Here is a 20,177-nt window from a genome sequence, read left to right on the forward strand (position 1 = left end):
GAAAAGTTTCAAATTAGATGAGTTAACCCCTTTTAATCTTTTTTAATCTTTGTCTGCTGACTCATGGCAGTATGAATGTGTGGGCTTCACTGCAAACAGGATTCTTTTCTGTATGCCTTTTACTGTTTTTATACATTAAACTGTATATTATCTATCTATATTACTTATCTCTTCAAAATTGTGTGCGAGTGCTCCCTGTAGAAATAAAGGTTTTTGAATGAGTTGAAGAGTTATGACATAAAAGAAAGCATTATCATGACACGTTGGATAAATGATCAAAGAATATCAGCTCCCACCAGTCTGGATGTTAGTTTGGATATCTCACAATGCAGCGTGGTATTACGAGTGTGATGTGAGAATAAACTTACAGTAAGTGCTGCCATCAGCAGTAAATCAAAGTTAGATTTGAAAACTAGGTGAGGGAGATCTCATGTGAACTTCCATCCCAGTTTACATGAAACATACATCTCCTGAGCTGAGCACGCACATACGGCCTGCCATGTCTGCTGCCTCTTTATGTGGCTGATGTAACGGGCGTTGGACATTAAAGTGCCTTTTGCCTTATTCATGCTGCAACGGATGAAGACTGCAGGCGGAGCAGCACAGTGGTGCAGAATGGATTAGGCACAGTGTTTATAGAGAGTGGTACTGGATAGAGAGGAGGCCGCCTCGCTCAAATGCCAAAAATCTGACCCCTTTGGCCATAATAAAACATATTTCCAGAAATGTCAGAGCTGTAATAAAAACCTTTTGCGTCCATGTTGTGTTATAAATCGACCTCCAGACAAACAATAAAAATGTCTACATCTTGAAAAAAAATGTTAGCAATGTTAGCTAAACCTGTCTGGCGTCGTCACAGTGTTGAGGCCATTCGCTGCTGAAAAACCGTGCAGGAAGTGATCATTTAGTGGCTACTCCTCTTTTTCCTCCATATCCCCATCCATATATTACAGCAGATGACAAAAAAAGAGCATATCGGAAATGCAAACAGCAGGTCAGTGTGAATTTATGTCCAAGTTCATCGACAAATCCTGTTTTTTTTTTGTGCTTTTTTTATGATGTTATTTTCAGCTCACAGCGCAGGCAGAGTCTCTGGATGAGCCCATTCCTAATGTCAGGCAGCTGCTGTGAGCGGCTCCGTTCAAACTGTTGAATGAGAAGAGGTTTCTTACAACACACTTATTTGGATTCAGTTAAGAACGTGTCACATACTGTACTACATCTAAAGTGCAATATTTGTCTTTTAAAAAAACACACCTACATCTGCATGTCCGCTCCTGCACCGCTGATGTGAAACAGGAAACCTTGAATTACAAGCTGTGACTTAAGACTTCATATTTAAATGAAAAACATGGGGCCCGAATGCTCAGCGTGTGAAAGTGACAGCTGTAACGAGGTGGTATGAAAAAAATCCACTTGTGCTGCTCTTTAAATTGTAAACAGAGCTTATTCCTTACTTAAATGGAAACAGGTTTTGACAGGATATTATTAGTCACTGTTTTAATTGAGTAGTTGCGCGATGAAGAAAACAGATGCATCTGCTCTTGACCTGGAACACTCTATAAATGCACACACAACTAATATATGAGACGTCACATTAACACACTGTATTCGGGGAATTGCTGTTCTACTTCATGTTACAGAACATAATGTTTCTGTAAAGGCCATGGAAGGAAGCAGGAAGAGTGTCACACTGTTAGTGTTTGAAGCTGCAGCTAATGACGACAACACGTTCCCAGAGCACACCGGAAACTGTACAGAACATACAGAGAAAAAAGATGAAAGAAAACCACACTAGGAGAACTGAGAGCTCGCATTTTCAGAGTGTATTTACCACCAAACCAAAAAAAAAAAAGATAAACAATGTTTGCTGAACCACATTTCATATTACTGTTCTTTTTCCTCTCTGCACTTTAGCACAGTAATAATAACAGCACATGGGAAAAACAGAGATGGCACAGAAAGTGCAGACGCTCTCCACGAAGGTGAGAGAAAAGGAATCATTTCGGTGGCATTTTACAGGTAGTACTCCGGGTATGCAGTGAACGCAGTCACCATCGGTGTAATGCGCTGACCCCTGAATGCCTCTGCCCATATTATCCTCTTGACTCGGTGCCACAGTGACCGATTGCCCATTAAGCGCTCAACTGTGCAGACAGACAGACAGACAGACAGGCAGGCAGACGGACACGACTGCCAGACAAACCACGACTGCCAAAGGGAGATGGGACCCAGAGTCACGAGGTCAAAAACACACAGATACTACGGCCGGCCAGCTACACGGAAACTGTCTCACCGTTCACACTCAATTTAGCACCAATAAATCATAGAGTTAGCATTTGTTTAGGTGTGTAACTGCATTGTAGCCTTTGTTAATGAAGGTCGAGTTATTCTGTGTCCTCTAAATGATTCAACAGGTCGAAACCGTTTTATGATCGTAATCTTGTTAATGCAGCAGTTTCATCTGCGCATCCACGTGGTCGTGTGGCGAGCTGCGGCCTTTTAGCCTTCACAATGGTTAAAGTGCATGTTTGGATCAAAGGAATAAATGTACCAAATAAATACATACTTCACAGTAACTGCTAATTTAAGAGACCAATGAGATGGCACGGATGACTAAATTAAACAGCGCTCGGATCATGCGCTTCATACTAAGTACTGGTTGTTTTCCTGGAAGCTGTAAACAACTATATTTGAAGTGGATTTTCAGTGATTGCACCCTGGATTGCAACCACAGAAGCGGCGTTACGTAACCGCATGATGTGGTGATGCAGACAACAACAACAACAACAGTTTGGCAACACGGGCTTAAAAAGGCAACTGAATGAATCTGACTGCTTAGCTAACCAAAAAGGATTTGCTTGGCTTTCATCTCTTTTAACACACCATCATTAATTAGGCTTTGGCCGCGCTCCAATGTCCATCCAGCCCCCCCACCCCCCCCACCCCTCAAGCCAGCAGCGACTGCCTAGAACCACTCCTTGTGGTGCAGCTCAAAGCCCCGATCATGAATAGGCACAGTTTGGTCAGAGTTTGGCACAGGCCGTCAAAGCAGCTATTCTAAGGCCGGGGACATGATTGAACCAGTCAGTTTCCAGCCAAGTTGAAGCCCTGGATGGCATCATTAAGGCAGGAGTCCACAAAAAACAACACGCCATCAAAGGAACATCTTGACCACCCCACAGTGCTTGGCAGACACGCGGCAGTTTACCAAAGAGAGTTTGCTGTTTGGGCAGCGACTGATTGGATGTGGCGATGCGGTGGCCTGAATGGCAGAGAGGGGCGAAGAAAGGAAGACAGAGAGAAAGGCAAACAGTGGAGGGAGGGGTGGTGGAAAAATAAATAAATAAAAAATATGAGTTTGGTAAACACCAGTAACGCCACAAGACTACGAGGTAAAAAAAAAAAAAAAAAAAAGGCAGAGCAGCACTTCAGGCCCGAGGTTCACAGCGGGCTTACTCATTAACCAGCCAACGGACCGGTTAAACACAATGGAGACTGCTAGCACTCAGATCTGGTGTGATATATATGTCAAGCTGGATTTGGTGCGTGGCCAAGATTTTTTTTCCACCACCGCTCCAGGCCTGTGAGGTTTTTTGGGAGGTAAATTCAGGTCAGTCAGGCGTCAGGGCGCCCACACATGCTGAGTGCGACACAAAATGGCTTTATCAGTGGGTTTCGCGGCAGATGTATGAACGCTCAGACGCCGGCGTCGGATGCACGAGACAAGACTCGGTTACTGTACAGTATGTCTCAGCAATGACGATAACTTGTTGCGTCTTACAAATCTGAAAACTACTGTACGACGTCCGCGCTCTGGCTACAAGGGTCAATCGAGTCTTTGTGGTTTGGATGAATTCACGCCTCCGTCTGACATGTTTGTGGTCTGTCCCACTATAAATCAAGCATCTGGCACTTATGTTAATGCAGGTGTAAAGGCTGTCAAAGAGACAGAGTACAAAAGAGTCAGAGGGAGGATGAAGAATATGAATTAGGGAGGTAAATGGAGGTCAGCACCGCAGGAGACGCTTCGCTACTCAAAGACACCGAGGGCGGGAATTCAATCATCTAAAGGCTGAAATGTTTCAGAAACTCGCCTGTGATTCTAATCCTGTTACAAATACACACCCGCGCGCAGACAGACAAACACAGCAAGCATGCAAGTACATACGCACAGACACACACACACACACACACACACAAGTGGGGAGGTCCTTTCCTGGCATCTCTCTAACCTCTGTCAAACAAGGACAGCGTAGGGGTGTTTACTACGCATTCAGCTGGCACAGCTCACAGGGTACACACACACACACACACACACACACACACACACACACACACACACACACACAGGGCTCTAATCTGAATGCTAGTGAAGCTTAAACAGAGCTGCCAATTTATAGAGAATGGTGTAAAGGCAGACAAACAAACGCTCAAACTGTAAGGTGTGTTAAACATAATAAAATACATTGTTTTCCATTAAAATAAGGTTTATGCAAGGAAAATAATTTTATGTATTTTTTTATATTATTCATAGTGTGTTTGTCTTTTCTGCCATGAGGAGCCAAAGGACATTTTGTTATAAGTGTTCATAATGACAGTAAAGAATTCCAGAATATGATTTTATTCTAGGGCCCGACCGATATGGATTTTTTGGGGCCGATGCCGATTACGATTATTAGGGGGAAAAAAACCCGATAACCGATTAATCGGCCGATTATTATTTTTTTTTTAATTAAGTTTTAAAATTGTATTACTATAATAATATATCTATATATATTATATAATATATAAATTAGGGCTGCCTGGTCGACCAAAAAATCATTAGCCGACTAAAATTTCATTGGTCGATTGGTTGCATGAAAAAAACAAAACATTTGAAGCCCTGTCTTGTCAAAATGAAGTCAAAATCAATATGGGCTTTTATTTTGAAGGGCCAAATACAGGAAGTCATGACACGTGATACTTTTTTGTTGTTGTTTTTTTTACACGGCACGGCGTCTCTCTCTCTCTCTCTTTTCAATTAAAAGCGATCAGCGGTTGCTGCCGTGCCCGGCACCGTGTCAAAGCGCTCAACGGCGGTCAGTCTCACAGCAGTGTCACGGAGCAGAGACATGATAGTCCCCGCTGCAGTCAGAGTCCCGCACCGCTCCACGCCGCGGACCCCCGCCCCACCCGTCACACAGCCTCAGCTCAGTCACTCCCTCCCTCATCTACTGTGTTTATTGGTGATAAATGAGCATACTGCCGTGCCGGTATATAACGGTAAAACCCGACCCCGACCGGCTTGTTGAATCTCGGACCCAACACGGCCGGAGACGAGCATTAGGCTAATTAATTAATTCACAACCCGACCGCGGTAAAAAAAAAAAAAAAAAGGGAAACAGAAAGCCAGTGGCAACACTGGTTTTGAGACAGATCAGTCACTCTGCTGTGTGCTGTGACTGAGGTGGTAGTGGATGGAGTTTGTCATGAGGTCGGCGCCGGTGCAGGGGAATCTTTTCAAAGTAAAACCAAGTTTTATTCCCTGCATTTTATTCCTGAAAATATCGGCGACAATCGCCGAGTTTTGGCCGATTACCGATTAGTTTCAAATGGGCTATAATCGGCCGATTTAATCGGCTCGCCGATAAATCGGTCGGGCCCTATTTTATTCATTTGGAAATTTCAGTCAAAATATCTCTGAGGGAGAAAAATGGGTATGTTACCGTAAGTAAATTGTTCCCAACAGAGATGTGTTGCTTTTAGTGTCACTACACAGTACACACATCTGCCGACTCGCTGCAGGGCACCACAATTTAATGATTCTTTAATATCAGTATGTTTGGGATAAAGCAGAAAGCTTGTTGTCAGTGCCGTCATCAAAGTCAAACAAAGGAAGCTGTTGGGGAAACTATCATCACAACAACATGTTTTTTTCCTCAGTTTCCACATGATCAACAGGTCACAGGACAAAAGGCGTACGCGCCAATAGCAACCAAAACAAGCAAAAACAACATGGAGATCAATCATGCAAATAAATGTCTACTTTATTAACGCCGCATGTGTATGAATGTGTGTGTGTGTGTGTGTGCTATATCTGTGTCTGTGTCCAGACTCGGCTCCAGCTGAGAAATAAAGATTAACATTGACGTGAAGCTTTGAACTTTTAACCAATCGATGCCACACACTCATCCTGGCCTCCGCACGTATACAAAAGCACACGTACAGACTCACACAGTAGTCACAGTGACATGGGTACACGGGCTTTTTCCTGGCTTGAAACTAAGGCAAGAGGTGGTAGCTCAACCATGACCTACTGAACCTGGATTTATTTCTTTTTAAAACAGGAAAATAAACTTAGCGCACTCTGACTCAAAGGGTGTTCTGGCTGCGGCCTGAGCCTCCAGGCACAAAAACACCCAGCCGTCCTCGCTGTAAACTATCATCTTCCTCGGTACTAGGGATGTGCACGGTTACCCGGGTACTCGAGTACTCGAGTAGCAGATCTGCTACTCGGTTATGAATTTATTACTCGGGTACCCGAGGATTAAAAAAAACGGCACGTCAGAGCGCAATCTAGTGTCGGATCAGACTACATTATCATGCCCTGGTTCGGCTTTTTGTAGTGTTAAACAGTTTCGGATCAAGCAACGTGATTTTCTGCTGTGTAAAAGCGTTTTTGGATCGAGCCTCGGACTTTCAAACCTTTTACAATAATTCTCCCTCCCTCCCTCGGCGACGTACGCCGTCGGGAGGGAGACGACAGGTCTCAAGTCTGGAAGAAAATATACTTTCACTTTACAAACACTCTGAAACCTTCCCTCCCTGTTATTTCCTGAAACGATGCGAGGCAGAGAGGACCGAAGGCACCAACATGTGTAGTGTGGACTAATAAATAAGCACCGCTAATGATTTAAAAAAGAAAAGAAAAAAAAAGTTTTCTCCTCCTCCTCCGAGGCAGCCGCGGCATAAATGCGCTGCACTCAGCGCTCAGAGCGCATGCAGCGCATTTATTCCCCGGCATAAAGATGCACATCTGCCTCGTATGTGCATCTTAAACTCCAGTCTCTACTCTTATTATCCACCTGACATTGTGTGTGACGACGCTGTGTGTCAGTAATGTGGACTGTCTGACGGACAGAGCGCATTTATGCACCGGCTGCGCTCTGTCCGTCAGACATGACGTCATTTTATTTTTTATTACAGTACTCGATTACCCGATTAGTACCAGCTTCGGTTACACGATTAGTAAATTAGTCGAAATGCCCATCCCTACTCGGTACTCTCTCTGGTTCATGAAACGATCTGCGTCACGGCTGAAAATGCAAATATATATATAAAAAAAGGCATTGTAACAGCTTTCTCTTAACATTCTCTGTTTGTTTCTTTATGTACACCTGCTGCTATAAAAAGATTGTGAAAGGAAATCATTTTCACATCAAAGCCACATTAAAGAGTGACCAATGCGCCCCCCTGCTCCCCCTATTTGTTTTTTGTTTCTGTTTTTTACTCAAATTAACACCAATTTGCATAATCAGTACAGAATTGACCTGCCTCATACCTTTTGTACATGATTTCATGAATGTAACCCCTGGATGTGGAGAGTATGACAACATCTTGATGGTTCACGATTCGATCAGAGGCTGCAGATGAACACAGACCTGCTGCTCTGACGGCTGCAAAGGCACTTAATGCGTAAATGTGAATTATGCTTTTAGAATAAGATACATATTCCTTTATTAGTCTCAGGATGAGGAAATCTTATAGGGCTGTCATACATCCTGCTATGTTTGGCCACAGTGCCATGCTGCACTGATTCTGCCTTAACACAAATTATTGATTCAGACATCGTGGAAACAGATTTGCAGCAGTGCAGCATATGAACAGCACAGCACAGCTGCCTTTAAGCTCTCTGTTCAGAAAGAAACGCATACAGCATATTATAGACCAACAGAGCAGCTGTAGTGTCCAGTACAGTAGCGTCCCTTTTATCTAACGGACCTGTTCACCCGCTGTGAGACGTAGGGATCATTTCACGCTGATAACTGTCTTTGCTCCGCCTCCACTTGCCTCTCATCCTTTCTCAATGAAACGGGGGTCACGTGGCTGTTTGTGGCCGACATGGTTGCTGTCGTATGATCCCCTGCCCTGCATCATCTCTGTTTCTCACCAAAACACAGCCTTTCCCACACACACAGTGTCTGTGAATGAAATGTGGTTAAGAGCATTATGCGTCTCTTTGAAGAAAGACAGCCATTGTTGAACAAGACTGTAACCCCCCCCTCCCGCCTTGCTTCCTTCCTTCCTTCCATTCCCCTCTTATTCTCCTCTTGTCATCTACTACTTGTCATGGTTTGTACTGATGTTGGTGTTAGACCCAAATTCACATGGATTTGACTCATATAAAAAAAAAAAAAGCTGTTTTGTTTCCTCACTCTGTCCCGTTTAAATCAGTGTGAAGCAGCGACAATGCTGCGGTAATTACTGAATAATGTGATAATTTGTCATCGTGCAGATTAAAGATAGGCCTCTGTGTTAGTCATTATGAATTAGTCCAGACAAGGTGTCATTTTGTGTTAACGCGGGCTGAGGTGACGTCTCTTTCTTCACGTTCTACTTGTATTACACCCCGGTGCTTTATGCATAACCAACGCAATTACGAGCAGAGCTGTGTCAAACAGCCTTTCAATGATAAAGCAATTCTAATCTAGTTACGATACATTACTATACTGTGATTAACACTGAATTACAGTAATGATGAAAACTCCATCTGTCAGGATAAAAGCAGGATTAAATATGCTAACTATAATTTGCAGCCTCTGTTTGACCCAAGCCTGAGTTTGCCATATGGCACAGTCGCCCCTATGCATAGCCAGTGTTCTCCATCTTCTTAAGGCAAATCAGATCAGTTTACACCCGGACACTGACCCTATTGGTTATTGTTCTCCCTGAATGCCTTTAAGCAGCAGCCAGCAGCCGCTAATCGCTAATAGCTTTGATTTGATGATACATTTGATTATTGTTTGTGCATTAGATAGTTAATCAAAATAATACTGTCAATGATTATTAGGTGAAATTTCAAGGATGATGTTAATAGTATAATAAAAAGGCATTGATGAAACAATAACTATAAAATTAATGACTTTAAATAAAACATTATGGCCTGCAATACAGAACTTAAATCAGAGTAAGGAGGGGTTTCATTCTGCTTTGATGTTTTTATAGCTTAATTTTGATTATTGCACTGATTTAAATACTACATTTTAGTGGAACTTTCTCTTTTTTTTTTGCTTTACAACGTGCCAGGAAGAAGAAAAATGGAAAAACAAGAAAAGACCAGAGCCAGACAGACACAGCACAGTCATGAGACAGGCTGCTCAAACATCAGCTGCAGTTGAGTCTTGTATCTGGGCTGCAAGCTACTGTCAAAAAACATCAAAAACATCTGGTCAACGGAAAAGAGAAAAAAAAACACTTAAAACTGTACAACTCAACGTAATGGCTGTTGTTTTCAAGCGGAGCACTGATCCTGGAGCAGCAGCAGTTACGCAGATTCTTCAGTGAATATTACCTTGTAGGAAATCAAGTCAAGCAGAGGTCAGGATGTCACATTTTGCCTGAATGTACTGAGGAGTTCTTAAGAAATCTTACCATTTTAGTGATTTCATGACATTCAGGACATTTTTTGATTCATTATAAAATGAAGCCTAATTCAACTGCTGTTTAAAATCTGTTTGACATTGACAACTTGTTTTTTTTTAGCGTGACAGTTAGGATAAGCCATTATTAGCTGTGGCATTTCATTCCTGTCAAACTGTAGCTTTAAACTGGAGATAAAAGATGCTCCATCTGCCTTCATCTAATCTTCAATATTGCACAATGATGACTTATCACCCACTTTATGATGTGTTTATTATTATAATTATTATTTTTATATAGATTTCTTATTATGCTTCTACTTGTTTTCTACTATTTTTATGCTTCTTTTATTTCTGCTAAGCACATTTGTGTATGATAATGTGCTATACAGATGAATTAGCCTTGCCTTCAAATACTGCCAGAAAGACAGCAGGCTGAGATGTGAACTTGTTCTTGGTTTCAAGAATTTTCCGAAGTCATATCTTTCGACAGAGATAACAGTGGGTCCACTTCTGGTGCTGTGACTTGACTAATGAAAACAGTCCAAGTGAAACTGCCTAGGAAAACAAATAGAATCTAATTATCCAATCAGTCCTGGATCTAAAAACTAATTCTGTGTTTGTCCGAACATTATTAATACACAGCTGCAAATCCATTACAACACAGCCAAGATAAGAATTATAAACAATAAAATGTAATTTTTTTCGCAGCTGTAATAAATGTAATTTTCCATCTCGAGGCACAACTCCAACAAATCAGCAGGGATCAAACTCAAAAAGGTCAACTCACACTCTTTCATCATGCCGATGTCAATGCAGCGTTTGAGACGACAGGCCTGGCAGTGGCGCCGGTTGTCCTTGGTGATGGTGCAGCTTCCGTTGAACGGACAGGTGAAGGAGGCTTTACGCTTCATGCTGCGCCTACAGGAGATCAAGGTAAATCACTTGTTAAATTAGAAGCATTAGTTCTCTGTGGTAGTTAAAGAGGGAGGAGGCTTTATGCTTCACACTGCATAGGGCAAGAAGTCATGAAAACACTTCAGAAACTTTCTATGCATATATCTTAACCTTTTTTTTCCTTCAGTACTAACCAACTTTGAACATTTAAAAACAAGCTTTAAAACCTAAACATTGCACTGGAGAAGTCATGGACACTCGCATACTTTTTAAAGTAATTAAACTCTACCTGAACTCTTTTCATTCCACTCATAATAAAAAGCCCTGTTCAAAGGGATGATGTCTTTTCTCTCCTCCCTTCAGCTGCTGGGATTAAAATCAATTACAACACTTCATCACTGAATTCTATTTGGGTTTCATAATGAAATATGTGGGTTGGAAATCAAATAAGTTTGTCAGTGAGTGAGTGAGGGATAGAGAGGGCATAAAAGGTTGGGGGTGGGTGTGGTGGGGGATTGTGGACACCAGAAAATAATCTACATTTCTCATTGCACTGCATACATGTTGATGCTGCCAGAAGGAAAAACATGTAGCATTAGAAAAACAGTGTACTGACATTTGACAGTCCTCCATATACACACTACTCTTTGAATGTTAATTGGCTATAGGTGATGGAAACATGTATGTTTATTCATATTTAAACTCAGTAGAATGTATATGTCCTCCATGGGACAATTCAGAGGGCACATAGAGAAGACACACAAATTGAAAAAGTGTACAAACTAACAATGGTGCAAAATAAAACCTGTAACATGAGAATAACAGTGGCAATGAGTGCAAATAAGTAACTGCCTGTTTATAATTAGATCAAAAATTGTCCTAGAGCAATAAAAACAACTAGGTTGCATATATGCAGTATACTGTAGTGTCTAATAGTCCGATACTTAGAGGTGATCATTGCATGACCCAAGTCTGAATGTATGTGTGTGGTGATATTCAACAAAATTAAGTAGGTTTAGCTCAGTGCTTCCTAAAAGTTAATCAAGTCTAATTTTTTAATCCTAAATATAGAGAAGACATGGACATAAAGGTCTGATATGTGACCAACGACAGGTGGAAAATCAGAGAGGCACTGACTCAGCTCCAGTTTGGCAGAAAAATCACTGTTAAAGTATTTCATGCCAAAAATTAAAGCAAGTCGGATGCACGATGAAAAAAACCTCCTGCACATGCAAAGGCTGAAAAATAACACCTCACATACAACAGAGGTAAACACACACATTTCCCATCATGCAGTGAAATGAAAACAGAATGCACACACACAGACACAGACACACAACTGTTAGGGTATGATGATGACACTTACCTGAAGAACCCCTTGCAGCCCTCGCAGGTCATGGCATTGAAATGGAAGCCGGTGGCCTTGTCCCCGCACACGCCACAGATCCGCGGGGCGTTGCGGTCAAACTCATCCGGCCCGACCACCGACGTCGTCACCGTCATGGGCTCCATCACTGAAGTTGAAAAGAGAGAAGACATGAGAGTCTGTACGACGCTGGCAGGGCCTGTTCTTCGTTTTCCAGGAAAAAACACACGCACACACAAAAAAAACAACAACAACTAAAAGACAAAAGTGAGAAATGTGTGTGCTTCTATGATTTTGAATAAAGTCAAACTAATCTGTTTGTCCCCTCTGCTCTTGCGTTGCGAGGTACTGTGAGTGTGTGCTTGACGGGGAGGTGTGTGTGTTTTCCTCTTCTTATATAAACAGGTGTCGGGGCTATTTAGCATATTTAGCAAAAGCCATTGACAGCCACACTCTGCATCTCGCAGCTATTGGCTGAATGACTCGGCAGACACAGGTGCACGCACACACACACACACACACACACACACACACACACAAAATCTTAGGAATCATGAAATTACGAATGTAACAGCAAAGAGAATTAATGACAGAAACACAGTGATTTGCCAGCGGCTGAGAAATGACTGATACGTCTCACACAGCCAAGCTGAAATATTCTTGACAGTATTCATTTTTCCACAAGCACATGCACACACACGCACACATATACACACACAGAGTCACACCATCTGGCCGTCTCCTATGAAATAAACAGCAGTGAAGTAACACACACAGACGGGCCATCTGTGTGTAAACTAATCCAGACAATTTTCTGAAGCTCCTCAGTCTGAACTAAGAAGTGAAGAATATGATATCTTATGAATATGTGTCGGCTAAACTGACCAGACTGCAAACACAATGCACAAGAAGATGACTCAGAGTTGTGTTAGTAGCCTCAAGTCAAGTTAGATGACTTGATGGTTTTGTTTGATTATTACCATTATCGTCATTATCACTAAATAATATTTCTGAATGAATAAAACTTCTGAAACTTCTGAGGTAGCAACAACAGGGGAACATAAAACAAAGGAGACACGAGAGCAAATTATAGGATGTGGAGTTCGTAAAGTTTCACAGTCCAGACTGGACGAACACACAACCTCGGTATGTTTTCATTCGTGTTGGTTAAGATGCTGTATAGACACAATGAAGTTCAGTCATTTCTGCTGAAACAAGTTTTTTGTTGCAGCAAAAAAACAAACAAACCGAGAATCAGGGTAAATTTATTTCTATTAAAAAGATTCAATGTTTTGTCATTAATGGCCTTCAATCAAATTTCAATGTGTTCTCCTGTGTTGCTTATCATGCTAACACGACCATTTGGAATGGGTTACATGAAAATTTGTTTGAATCAAATAAAATAAAAAATAAAAAAGCCCAAAGGATGAAAGAAAAACTGGAGACAGTTTAAAGAAAAAGCCTAAAGAGATGTAAAAGTCCAACACAACGGTCATGGACCAGAGGGTGGTGCCATCTTTGCCACGCTGATATCATGACAAAGCATCACAGTAGATGATGTCAGCAGTGAAGCAGCACAACACCTAAAGTGTAATGTCCAGTAAACAACAAAACAAGGGATGGATCTAATGGTCCAGTTGACCTTGTCCTCCTTGATGTTTCACTGCACCGAACCTTAAACCTGAAGGCAACAGGACAGAGAAACTCCTACATGTGGGACAGGAAGAGGTCGTATGAGGGCGGGATGACCAAATGAGGACAAAAAGGGGCGGGGGTATACACGCTATGAACCTACGCACAGCAGGGGAGAAGGGTCACGTGGCTGCAGAATATAGCCCGCGGGCGACTGACGTGCACAGAAGTAGGACTCACATAATCTCAAACAAGGACAAAGAGACCTGAAGAATCGGTGCGGTGAAGCGATGGATGGTGAGACGAGAATTATGAAAGAGGAGAGGAGGGAGGAGGGCAGGTGAGAGCACAAATGAAAGATGGAGACAAACACGGTCCGACTCCATTAGCTCTCATTACGTCCCAGCCGGCTAAAAATTTCAGCACCGGTTCCCAGGATAATAGGACACACAGACACACACACACACACACGTCAGTCCTATTACCCAGAACTACCCACAAAAGCAGGACACACTAACACACACACACACACTTCAGTGCAGGTGGAGCATCACTACTGCATGTTGTTGACCATCTACAAGCAGTTTGTGTGTATTTGTGTGTGTGTCAAGGTGGTCGAGCGGTGCGTTGACAGGACCGACGTGCACAGGAAAACAACAAACACACCATTAGTCATAATGTCACAAAAACAGCTTTTTTTCTGTGATGCAGCAGCAGGTGAATAATGGAATAGTTGGAGGGGTCAGGATGGGGAACCGGTGTCAAACATCTCAGCACATCTGCAAAAACAACAGCAAAACAAGCTGCAGGCTCATTAGTCGTGTTGATTAACAACACAGAGAGTCGGCTCCAGGTCTCTAATTAACAACTCCGCTGTCATTTCTCTTTTAATCACTTCTCCGTTACCGCTTTCCCCTGTTATGTGTTTTCTCTTACACGTCTCTCATTTGTAACACTGCTTAATAATTAGCAATTTTATTTATTTATACTGAAAATAATTAATGGGTAGAGAAAAGAGGCCAGACTCTCCAACTGCCAGACTGGCAGGTAATACCAGCTCCGTTTTTCCAGTGCATGTGCATTTTTAACACTTTTTTTTCTCCGTCTGTTCACATCGACTTCAAGCAAACAGGTTCATCGGCATCTTCGACAACACTGTCGTATTTATATAATTTTTTTCACAATTACAGATAACAAAAATAAGACAAGATCAGTCAACAATACGAACATTCCCTTAAAGAGGAACACACAGAGTCGTCCAATGTAAATGGGGAGGCAATGCATCAAATATACTCGATACATTGTGGCTTGTTCCGTGTGCGATGTGACACAGTTGTGTCACATATTTGTTTTCAGATACCGGCGTGAACTTCTCTTTGGAATCTTGCTCTACCCACGCTCTCCTCTTAATTTTTTTCCCACCATGTCGGTGTCAAATTGTATTAAGACACTGGGGGCTAGTGAAAGATTGTACATGATGCTGCTGCTGATATCAATATGATTGTCAACAAGGTGAGATACCAAATTTCTAGATCACACAGAGCAACACCATGAATGAGAGTGACTTTCTTCATGCATCAAAGGGTTAAATAATGAATTTATGAAGTTTTATCAAGATTTCCAATGAATGAATCAATCAATCAATCAATATCATGTATCATGGTGGTATATCGCATTATTACATTACTTATAGACAATATCACCCAACCCAAGTCTGTCATTAATAACTGATCTGTTGTTTAACTTAGACATAAGTCTAGTCATTTAGACGGAAGCTACACACAGATACGTGTTTACATGTATATTCTTTTGCTTCCAGTTCGTGACATTCAAACCAGCAAAACAAAGTCAATTGAACTGGGAGGGACAGGAGAGCCAATGGTAGTGGACAAAACAGACCTCAGCTGTGGATAATGGATTCTTCATGGATCCATTTTCATGAAATCCAGGGTTTCAACACTGGAGAACTGATTTATTAAACATGTCACCCAGCTAAGGTCACATCATCTCTGCGCACGAGGGAAACAGCAAAACATACTGCGAGCACATGCACGGGCTCATAAGCAGACACAGAGCTGATTATCACCGTGGTGGTGTTATTCATCTCCCTGTGGCAAAATTAAGAGCACACTCAATAAGAGCTGACAGCGATGTACAATATGACACTTTGTTTACACGGCATACAACTAAAGAAAATAACATTTTCCTTATCATTTCATCTTGGATTTTGCAACAAGAAGATGCATCTTTTTTTTTTGCTGAACCTTTTGAAATATTACTTTGGGGGTGTATTTGGTAGCACTAACCTGAGGGGCGTTTAGGTCTCTACCAGACTAAACTTGACAATGTGCAAGGCCCATTGTGAATGAACTGTTGGAAAGCTCAAAGTCTCCCGTTTCTAGCTGTGCAAAGCATTTTAGGATTCTCATATTACTGCAACAGCTGTTGATACAGAATTGGTTCAGACTTGTGGCTGTGGCTCCAAAGTGTTTTCTGCACGAGAAGCTCTACTGCAGGCCTTATATTCTCTTTTATGCCAGAAGGAGAGTAATAGTCTCTCTTTTGCTCATTCACAATCTGGTTGTAAAATTTACAGATTTACCTTTCAAAGGGAGAGTGAGGTTGAAGTGAAGACCAGTGCTCTATTATTTTGGGTTCGGCATTTTTGGGCCTCTCAAATGTGAAAATGTGCTGCTTTTTTTTTTTTTTTGCTGCTATTTTGGGATTTTGGGATACTCAGTGTCCAAACAATGTAAATATGCACTGCACTGACATCACCTCCAGTACAGTTCGAGGAAATAATGATGAGAATTTTAACTACTTTATGATGAAAAAGTGGTTCTGAAAATAATATTTATTTGGAGTCCCTGCATTTCTCTATATTGTGTGTTGTTGGTACATTAAAAAAAACTCCCTGGGGTCAGGATCAGCTTGCCAAATGTCCCTGAATGACCTGGTTACAGTGTACAAGTGGAACCATGTTATTTTGTCAAGAAAGCCCACCCCCCCCCCCCCCCCTACACACACACACACACACACCCGGCCCCACATTCAACAGTCACCTTGCATCCCCTGACAACCTTGTGACTCCTGCCATTCACCATAAACCTAAAGTCCTTGCTGTTGTTGACACAATAAGAAAATGCAATGCTATGTCAATAGTGTTGCAAAGTACTGAACACTGTTTTTTTTTTTTTTTTTGTGCAAACTTTCAGATTCGCCAAGTTTGACTAAATGTAATCCACAAGATGAATTCCCACCTCAAAAGTAGAGCCCAGAGGGCCAGCATTTGCAGACTGGTATGAATAAGTGAAACAGAAAAAAAAAACACTTAAATACACACAGCCTGCATCTTAGCTGTGCACCACAACATTTGGAATCGAGTAAGTGAAAACATAACAAAAGCAACAAACACTCCTTTTTAAACCAGACACCAGTCCAGAGACATCGGTTCGGTATTTTCCTGTTAACAGCTCCACTGCAGTGGTGTGAAACACAGGAACAGTCGTATTTCTAGTGTGTCATCCCATCCCCAAATCTCTCAGTTTCTCTCTCTTTCCCCTCTTTACTTGTCACCTCTCCCTCTTCACTCATCACTCTCTCCCTCTCTCAATACCCAGCTGTAAACATATTTGCCCATGTTGCTCCTCAGAGCTCTGCAAAGTCTCCTTCAAGTGACGTCTACTGTGAATAGATACAAACATTTACCGAGAGGGTGTAATCACACTGGATCACGGCCGAGCCACTCTTGTCTGTTTTAGCTGATGCTGATGTTACTTTCCTCTCCTCTCTCTCTCTCTCTCTCTGTAGCCAAGTGCCAGCTAGTCGCGCTATAATTCATAAACTCCCCCCTCACAGGATGTAAACACTCTGTCCCACGATGCTGGCCATTAGGACCCCATCACCGTGCGGTACTTGGAAAAAAGAAAACTGGATTGAATGATTTGGCATTCACTGCAGAGTCATTTGTGATATTTCACCATGAAACAAGCTAAATATTTAATTCAGCAAATGCACCGAAAATATAGCCGAGCCCGTTTAAAAGCAGCAAGACCACTCCAGCACTTGAATATAATATCAATTATTTTATGAGCCAACTGCAGCACACCCGTCAACTCAATGGAGGGGCTTGTTGTTCACAGTAAAAATGATAAGTAATGAATTAGGATGTGTTGGCTTCTTCTGTAAATTATACAATGGATCATATACTTGAGAACTGACAACAAATTTCGTGGCAATTTCAGCTGGAATGGTAATTTTTGTATTTTGCATTTGATTTTTCCCATTATGATGTTGTGATTTGTCTTTGGCAGGATGAAGAGAGCTCGCTTGTTTGGTCAATCTGAAGAATATGTTTTACAGGCAAGGACATCTCTGTAATTTGAACACCTTAATCAAAAGACTGCAGCGGGACCCTGCACTTTCACAATGATTTCAATCAAGTTTTCAATTTCAAGTTTATTTATTTAACCTTTATTCATAGAGGTAATCTCATTGAGACACATGGTCTCATTTCCAATAGAGACCTGATAATATGTTGCCTCTGAATACCAAGGGAAGAGTTACGTTACAGACTTTAATTATGAAAACATTGGTCAGGAAACAGAAGATTAGATGCAATGAGAGACGGGTTGAATACGTAAAATCAGTATTTATACCAATATCTGATGAAATGATGACCAATAAACACTCCCTGCTGCACTGCAACAGACTATCAAGCTAAATAAACACTGTGGACGTGGTTGCGCCACCTTCAATCCCTGCATGTCCTGTAGTTGACTATGACTGCGTGTCTGCTTTCCTCTCCTTTCCCCCTCCACCCCCTCTGTGCCCCTTGGAGGCCCGTCAGTGTTGTGCAGTGTGTGTGTGCTGTGTTTGTCTTCATGCTTCCTATCATAAATCTGTTGTTCCACTTTTGCAAAAACCTGTGCAGCAGCCTATGAGCTGATGGACCGAGTGAGACCACCAGCAGGAGAGAGGGGGGGGGGGGGTACTATTCACTGTATCTGCAGCTATGCAACTGGTATGAGCCGTCTGCCACTGTGTGTGACAGTTGTCATGAAATGGAGCATGAGGTGGACTTGTACTGTATCAATGTATTGATTCTCCTACGCCAGTGCCATCAAATATCATCACCATGATTGAGCATTTTGTCACTACAGCACCGAGAGCGAGCCTGAGGATTGATAACGATCCTGTGGCCTTTACTCTCATGGTGGAAAAGTGCACACACAGTGAGGCTAACTGCTTTCAAAAACACCACCTGACAAAACTGATTGTTGTGTTGTTCTGTTGACAGGAAAAGTGTTGAGGTTGCTGAACAACAAATTGGTTCAAATCAGCATTTTTGACCACTTCTGCTTTGTCTCCAATGCTCAGTAAACAGGAGTAATTCTGGGGCCGTAATGTAGGTGTGTCCCCTTTTTTCATAGATTCTATTATTTTATCGTTAGACATTAAAGGGATAGTTCACAATTTGGCAAATTCGCCTATCGCCATAATGTTACATTATTACTTCATAGCGTGGTGAATGTGCAGGTCACAACTTGTCCACAAGAGCGTTTTGGAGTTGTTCAATTGTGTATTTGTTGAGGGACAGGGGACCTGTACCATTCACCTCCATTGTGTTCGCAGAGCAGCTCACGTCTCTGCCCCGCAGATCTCAAAACAACATGCACCGATAATTAAAGGTAATGAACCTACTCCTATGACTATAAGGATTATAGCGATGGGGGAATTTGCCAAAATGTTGAACTATCCCTTTAAGATAGGAGCCTGTATTCTTAGCGCCGGTGCTGCAATTTTTGACTAATTTACAGATTCAGAATGGTTAAAGATTCACACTGAAGCTTCCTTTAAAGTCTTGTACCGTAAAATAAGTAAACGAGTTTTCCTTGTGTCTTTCCCATCTACAATGTTTACAAAGTGGCCACATGCCGCTGAAGTAGTTTGAACTTGGCAAAAGGGAAACTCAGGGGTTAAAGACATTGTCCCTTAACTGAGGATCCGCCTTCACATCACCGCACCAGCTAACACCTGCGGCTGCTCAAAGTCTCCCTGAACTAATGCACCCAAACCCCCTACCAGATGCGTGGCGGGGAGGGGGGGGGGGGGGGGGGGGGGGGGTCGTCGTTCCACGGCTGACCCTGACCTCCGACCTCCCAGTGGCGGCGGCGAGTGAAAAGACAATTTCCCCACAGGGATCAATAAAGCATTGCTACATTGTCTGAAACAGGAGCTGCTTTGTTAAAGGCGGTGAATGGTTACAGAAAAGAAGCGGTTGACTTTTGTTTGAGCTGCGCTAACTGGTAATTCAAGAGTTTGGACCTTTGCTGTGAAGATGTGTAACAGACGCACAGAAAAAAAAAGAAGATGATGTGTGGCATCTTTATTTCTGTTGAAGATTTGGTGCAAATGCAACCACTGTAGCTGCAGTATGAATCAGATCTACCAACAGATGAATCATGTTGATGAATCAGAGAGGAGCTTAAAAGACCTCCCACATGTATTGAATGGGGATGTTCTGGTGTCTCTCGAGTGTCTGTGTCCTGTAATGATCAAGTCTAATCCAACATCTGTTTATTCAGTCATATTTCCGTACATAACACAGCTACACACTGTTAGCCAACAGGTATGTTAATATTATCAAATAGTTTTGATTA

General features: G+C 42.1%; 1 protein-coding gene across 2 annotated transcripts in view; it reads right to left on the bottom strand.

Annotated features, from left to right (window-relative positions):
- The window catches only part of LOC310988739 (vitamin D3 receptor A), a 78,120-nt gene that overhangs the window by 17,257 nt on the left and 40,686 nt on the right, over positions 1–20,177 (bottom strand). For both annotated transcript variants that reach the window (XM_083975436.1, XM_083975437.1), the window contains 2 exons: positions 11,884–12,031; positions 10,411–10,541 (listed from right to left, as the gene is read on the bottom strand). In XM_083975436.1, the coding sequence (XP_083831562.1) occupies positions 10,411–10,541; positions 11,884–12,031 (279 nt within the window). The remainder of the gene's footprint in view (positions 1–10,410; positions 10,542–11,883; positions 12,032–20,177) is intronic.

This window comes from Trachurus trachurus (assembly GCF_905171665.1).
Source record: "Trachurus trachurus genome assembly, chromosome: 7".
NCBI classification, from domain to species: Eukaryota; Metazoa; Chordata; class Actinopteri; order Carangiformes; family Carangidae; genus Trachurus; species Trachurus trachurus.